This window comes from Chinchilla lanigera, unplaced genomic scaffold (genome assembly GCF_000276665.1).
Source record: "Chinchilla lanigera isolate Chin_1 unplaced genomic scaffold, ChiLan1.0 scaffold00813, whole genome shotgun sequence".
In the NCBI taxonomy this organism is placed as follows: Eukaryota; Metazoa; Chordata; class Mammalia; order Rodentia; family Chinchillidae; genus Chinchilla; species Chinchilla lanigera.
Genome location: NW_004956214.1, coordinates 1 through 6,519, shown reverse-complemented (window position 1 = coordinate 6,519; position 6,519 = coordinate 1). Strand labels below are relative to the sequence as shown.

The 6,519-nt window shown below is 64.1% G+C and overlaps 1 protein-coding gene across 4 annotated transcripts; it reads right to left on the bottom strand.

The window, feature by feature from the left end:
* Positions 1 to 124: 124 nt before the first annotated feature.
* Positions 125 to 6,503, bottom strand: LOC102012271 (HAUS augmin-like complex subunit 8; the record flags this gene model as incomplete). 4 transcript variants are annotated; one of them, XM_005415181.2, is given in 10 exon segments in its annotated part: positions 125 to 262; positions 372 to 557; positions 1,251 to 1,409; positions 1,487 to 1,552; positions 1,894 to 1,988; positions 2,325 to 2,417; positions 2,661 to 2,745; positions 3,148 to 3,203; positions 3,478 to 3,572; positions 6,272 to 6,503. In XM_005415181.2, coding segments are annotated over 10 exon segments (906 nt in total). In that variant the 5' UTR covers positions 6,301 to 6,503.
* Positions 6,504 to 6,519: the final 16 nt, after the last annotated feature.

Below are 6,519 nucleotides of genomic sequence, written 5' to 3'. Positions count from 1 at the left end.
AAAGGGCAGCAACCAGCAGGTGCTTGGGACCATGCACTCTCTGGGCTACCATGTGACAGTGACCCCTGCTGGCTGCCCCTCTGCCCTGGGAGCGGAGCCACCCCCGTCCCAGTGTCACGGCCACCTCCGGAGCTCGTGGTCCTTCTGCGTGGTCACGTCCCTGAGCTCGGCCAACAGGGCCAGCACCTGCCCATGCTCCTCGCTGTCGCCCAGGCCCAGCTCAGCCAGAAGGCGCTGGGTGGTTGTCAGCTCGGCTTGCAGGCTGTCTGGGGAGGACGGGTATCAGGCTCAGGGGCCTAGCGCCTGCAGCAGGCCAGGACACCCGCCCGCCCCACGCCTGGCTGCCATCTCATTCCTGCGGTCTTGCCCACCCGCCCGCCCGGGCTCCAGGGCATGTGAGCGGCCTTCACCCTACCGAGCAGCTGCCGGCCGTCGCGTTCCAGGTGGATGGCGCTCACGGGCAGCTCGTGCCGGGTGGTGTCCAGGGCTGTGGCCAGCGTCCTGTACCGCTCCTGGAAGCGCCCAGCCACCGCCTCAAAGGGGCGCAGTGTCTCCACCTGTGGGGAGGGACCCTGTGAGACCAGGCTTGCCGCTGAGCCCCACGCCGTGTGTGGGGTTAGGGGGCCGCAGGGCCGGGTGCAGCTCACTGGCAGGGCTGGCCTTGCTTCGGTCTGGAACTAAGCGCACACACGGAGGGATGCGCGCCGGCCTGCCCCTCCAAGCCCCTGCAGGCAGCGCACGGCCAGAGCGCACTGTGCTGGCGGGTGGCGAGCCGGGAAGGCCGGTCCCCCACACAGCTCAGGCCTGGACATCGCCCCAAGGCCGTCGTCAGGGCGGCCCCTGCCCAGGTCGGCGGGGGTCTGTGGGGACACCTGTGCTCCAGGGACAGAGACGGGGAGCTGCCTGACCGCCAGGCACCCGAGGGCATGTGCTGGGCGCTCTGGATGCAGCTGCACCCCCACCAGTTCACACCGACACCCCGCCGGTGTCGCGGGATGTGCCACCCCCTCAAGGCGAGGCCGAGGCTGCGGTCCCGGTCCCGACACAAAGGGGAAGGTGAAGCGGGTACGGTGGCCACGTCTCTCACCCCAGCACTCTGTAGGCAGAGGCAGGACAATCGCAAGATCAAGCCCAGCCTGGGCACCAAGAAAGACCCTGTCTCAGATGAAGTCCGCACCCAGGCCTCCCAGCTCGGGCCAGGTGCCCTTCAGCACTGCACAGGCAGGGCTGCGCCCACCACGCACGCCCACCTGGGCGTCCAGTATGCCTCCCAGCTCCCGGCGCCTCTGCCGGAGCAGCAGCTCGCGCCTCAGCTCGTGGGCCTTCTGCTGCAGCCGGGCCTGCTCCCGGCACATGGCGAGCAGGCTCCGTTCCGCCTTCTCCTCCAGCCGTGCCAGCCCGTTCTCCATCTGTAGGGCAAAGCGGAGCTCAGCCACAGACACTGAGGCCCCTCCCTCCCATGCCCAGGCCGCAGCCGTGTCCACACCTGCACCGTCAGCAGGGTCAGCAGTAACGTCTGGGACACCACCACCTCCACCACCTCCAGGGAGTCCTGCGAGTAAGGAGAAGCAGCACGCGGACGGCTGAGGCGGGAGGATTGCTCAGCTGTACCCCAGCCCTCTGGAAAGTTTTGTATTTTGAGACAGGGTCTTGCTGAGTCACTAACTGCCTACAGCTGGGCTCAAATTTTCAATCTTCCTGCCTCAGCCTCCCAGAGTGCAGGCAGGACAGGTGTGCACCTCCATGCCTGGATCCTAACCTAACGTACTGCACCCAGGCCTTGTGAAGCTAGGGTGCCCGACCTGGCGTCTACCTCCGCGCACCGAGACACGGGACCGGACCTCCGCAGGGATCGGGCCGGCGCGGCCCAGCGTCCTCCTGCTGCACACTCACCGGGCTCTTCCTCGGCGGGGCCGTGAAGGATGTCGCCTTAGGCTTCCGTGACAGCGTCTTCTCTAACTGAGGTGTCTTCCTGACCATGCTTTTGTCTACAACGAAGGGTGAAGCGTGCACGTTGTGGGCTCTCGGCCCCGCAACCGCCACCTGCACTGGGGGCTGGAAAACGTGACGCGCCGCCTCTGCCAAAGCAGCAGCAGCTCAGCACCCGGTGGAGCACAGCAGCTCCTCTTGTGTCCACGGGGCTGCTTGGGAGCGGCCCTTGTTGCTGCTGCCCCGCAATGCCAGAGCAGAGTGGACAGCCGGGGCAGCGCTGACCCCAGGGCCATGCACTTTCCACAGTGCTTGTCTCTGTGGACCATCACCAAGTCAGGAACCTGCACCCTCACCACCCCACGGCGGGGCCGGCGGGAGGCGCAGGCGCTTACCGTTGATGGCTGAGAGGTCCAGGTCGGGCGGTGCAGTGCCGTGCCCCTCCAGCAAGGTGGACTGCAGGTCGCCCTGGCCCACACCACTGCCATCTGCATCCAGAGAAGAACCCAAGTTGGCGCGGGCCAGGGCGCTGCTGAGCCTGGGTCCCCCGCCCGGGTGCACACATGCTGGAGTGGGCAGTCCTTCCTGGGCTGGGGCACCTGCATCCCCACCGTGAGGCGAGGCCTGCTAGCACGTTGGCTCGGGGACTGCGGGTCACCAAGGGGCCTGGACCTGAGCCCGTGCCCTGGGCAGGAGGCAGGGCGAGGCTGCAGTTCCAGGACCTCACGCACCTGAGCCCTTGGGCAGCTGGCTGGCTCTCCTCACGCCCTCCGCCACCTTCCCGCCAGCTCTGACAGCAGCGTCCGCGGCAGGAGCCTGTCACGGACACGCAACACTCAGGGAGGAGCTCCCCTGCGGGGCCTGGCCATTCTGGCGGCTCGTCCTTCACGGCGACGGCGGGCCCGAGGGCGTCACGGCGTCCGCGTGCACAGAACAAGCAGTTCTGTCCGCGGGGACAGTCACGGGACACAGGGGCGCCTGTGCTGGCGGTGACTGGAAGGCGGGAGGGGCCGGCTGGCTCCGTGCAGCGTTCCAGAGAGCACCGCAGCCTCCCAACAGGGCCCCTGACAGCTGCCAGGAGGACGTTCTTCAGCGATCCCCGCCAGCAGCCACTCTGGTTCTGCACAGGGGGCCTCGGCCTCAAGGCCCGGGCAGGACCCACCCCCGCGCCGCCGGCCAAGCCGCCCCGCCCCGCCCCACACAGGGAAGCCTTCTCACCTTTCTGGCTGCCTTCCGCTCGTACTGCAGGTAGCGGGACTCCACTACTCTCCCACCTGTCTCGGAAACCAAACCAACAGAGAACGCTTGATGAGAGAGGGAAACATTTTTTTGGTGGTACCGGTCGTTGAACCCAGGGCCTTCGCACTAAGCCATATCCCCAGCCCTCTTTAAAAATTTAGTTTTGAGACATGGTCTGTGTTTCTAAGTGTCTCGGGCTGGGCTCCCACTTGTGATCCTCCTGCCTCAGCCTCCCAGAGCACAGGGATGACAGGCCCGTGCCAGCCTGCCCACCGGCACCGTTTCTTGGCAGGGGGCCCATGTGCTCACCTTGTGCCCTTTTCCCTCTGGCCCTGGAGCCGCCGGGGGTACCAGGCCCGGATGCAGAGGGCTTCCTGGAAGAGAGCAGAGAGATCTCCTTCATCCTGCACACGACGGAGACGTCAGTGTGAGCGCAACAGTTCAGTCCTGGGGAAACGGGTCCGAGACAGCCTCCGTGGCCAGGCCACCTCCCCAGAAGAGCGACGGCCCTGTGCCATGGCCCTGGCACAGCCAGACCCCAGGGCTGAGCAAGAGCTCAGATGGCTCTGGAGGCACGAACTTCCACAGAGCGAGTGCCAGGTTCAGGGTGCGCTGCACCTCCTCTGCTCCTCAGCTGCTCATGGGCAGAAAGACGCTGAGGGCCCCGCTGGGACAGGGCCCGTCCTCGGCTGCCCTCCCGCACCTGGCCTGCGGGTCAAGGACCTACGGGCTGGTGGCTTTGCTGCCACTGTCCAGGAGGCTGGGCTCAGGGCCAGTGTGGTGATGCAGGTGTCCTCTGCGTGGGCACAGACACAGCGACAGACGGCACCTCCCCTCAGATCTGAGACTCCAGGGGTCACGACGGAGGGGCTACTGGCAGGGGAAGAGGGGCCTAGGGTGCAGCTCAGACCCCACAGTGCCCGGTGGCATGCAGAGGGACCTGGTCACATCCCCAGCACAGCCGAAGAAAGGAGGAAAAGAGAGGGGAACGCCAGCTATGGTGGTGCATGCCTGCAATCCCACCACTCAGGAGGCTGAGGCGGGAGGACTGCAGCTAATTCAAGGTCAACCTATCTCCAAAAAAAAAAAGAAAGAAACTGGACACAAAAGCACCCAGGAGGTGATCCAGGTATACAACCCAACTGCCTGCAAAAGGAAACCTGAAGAATCAGAAGTGGACGGGCACTGCCTCCCCACACAGTGAAGACTCTGGAACCAGAATGCAGGCTGGGCTTTAACAAGCTATGCGCTGGTGGGTAACTGGAGAGCAACCCTGGTCCTGCTGCTCAGTTTCTAAAAATTTAAAAACAGACTGCTCGGAGCCTGATGTAACAGGAAAGGCCCTGGAGACAGGCCCAGGCTGAGGCCAGGGTTTTGGCTGGGGCTGGGGGCCGGAGGAAGGCTGAGGCAGGGACAGGCCTCAGGCCCTCACTGCGCTGTTTATAAGTGAAACACTAAAAACCTCCAGGCCAGTATCCAGAGGCTGAGGCAGGAGGCTGCCCAGAATTCAGGGACAGCCTAGGCTACACAGCAAGACCCTGTCTTCAGAAAAACAAAACAAATAAAAACCTAAAAATATCTGCTACATGCAAATCCAGGTACTCTTTGGTTTACTGAAATCTAGGCAAGATGATGTCCTTGGTTCTCCTGAGTGTCTCACAGACCAACTGTGTGATGTGCAGTTGAGTTACCTGCTCCCCAAGTCTGAAACCATTTCAGAGTGACAACAAGTGAAAATGACGCCCTCTGTCCACGCACAGGTCAGTCAGTCAGGCTAAGCTCTAAACAGAAAGTTTTAAGATGAACAAAAGCCCTATTTGCTCACTATTTGAAGACTTCCTGGCATACCCTAAAAGCAACGCTTTGTGTAAGAGCGACTCATTCAGTACTTTAATAAGTCAGTTTTAGAAAAACGTCTATTTTGTCATGACAGGAGCTGTGACTGCATCCGGTCTGTCCATGTTTATTTATAGGGTCTGATGCCCATAGTTTTTGTTTTTGTTTTTTTTTTTTTGTCTTTTTGAGACAGGGCCTCGATATGCAGCTCAGGCTGACCTTAAGCTCATTTTGTAGCCCACGTTGGTCTCGAACTCAAAAGGATCCTCCTGCCTCAGCCTCCAGAGCGCTGGGATACAGACGTGTGCCACCACGCCCAGCTTGCTGCCAACAGTCTTTTTTTTTTTTTTTTTTGTACTGGGAATCGAACTCATGACCTCTGGCTTGCCAGGCAAGCGCGTATGCCGCTGAGCTATATCCCCGGTTCCCGCCAATAGTCTTTTAACACAAGGTCTTGCTCTGTAGTCCAGGATGGCCTTGAACTCGGGATCTTTACAAACGAGCGTCTTTCAGGGAGAGATCCACTGCCTCCCCAACTTCCTGAGGCTGAGGGGGAAACCTCTACCCACTACGCCTCTCTCGGCTGAAGGCGCAGAAAAGCAGCACCCGCGGGCGAAGCCGCTCACGGTGGGCAGGGAGGCTGCAGGCTGGCGTGCGGCCGGGACTCCCCGCTGTCTGGCGGTCGCCTCCCCGCCCCGGGCCCTCCCGCGCACGGGAGACGGGATCGAGGCATCCGCGCTCCCGCATCTCCTTCCGCGCAGGCTTGAGGGAGCCCTCGCTTCGCACGCAGGCTGTCCCCCGCGTTGTCGGGGAACGACCATCGGTGCGGCCGGGCCCGAGAGGCTGGCGACGCCCGCACAGCCCCGAGCGCGCAGGAAGCGCCCCACTGCTTCCCCGCCTCGGGGAGGCGTCTCCCTCCGCGCACCCCAGAGCCCTCCGAAACGCGGGCCGCGGAACGTGCAGCGGGAGGGAGAGGGCACGCTAAGCCCTCCGCCGGCGCCTCCGAGGCCGACTCCCTCGCTCCGCGTTACGAGCACCGGAGCGCAGCGCGCGGGACTCGAACTCCGGGCCGGGTCGGCAGCGCCAGTTCCGGGCATGCGCAGACGCCGCAGGGAGCGGGGGGCCAAACGCGCACGGTTCCCAGAGGGGTCGGGTGCCCCACTCGCCCCAAGGAACCGACTCCTCGACTTTCCGTTGGCGAGCCGCAGCCATCGCCACGGCCACCCCTGTGGTCTCCACAAACCCGGGACGCGGGGCCTCCACTCACCCCGCGCCGCGGCCTGAAGCCTCCGCCATTTCCCGCCTTCCACTCAAAGGCCCAGCGCCGCAAGGCCGGCCCCGCCCCCGCGCCGAGGTCGCCCCTCACAGCGCAGTCACCGGAGGGGTGGCCGCGGGGCGGGGTGCGCCGACACAGCGCGGAGTGGGCGTCCCGCTCGCGGAGAACCCCTCCCTTCCCCACACTTGGTATCGCCTGCCCGCCGCACGCCGGGGCCGCGGGCGGGAAGGGGGGGCGGG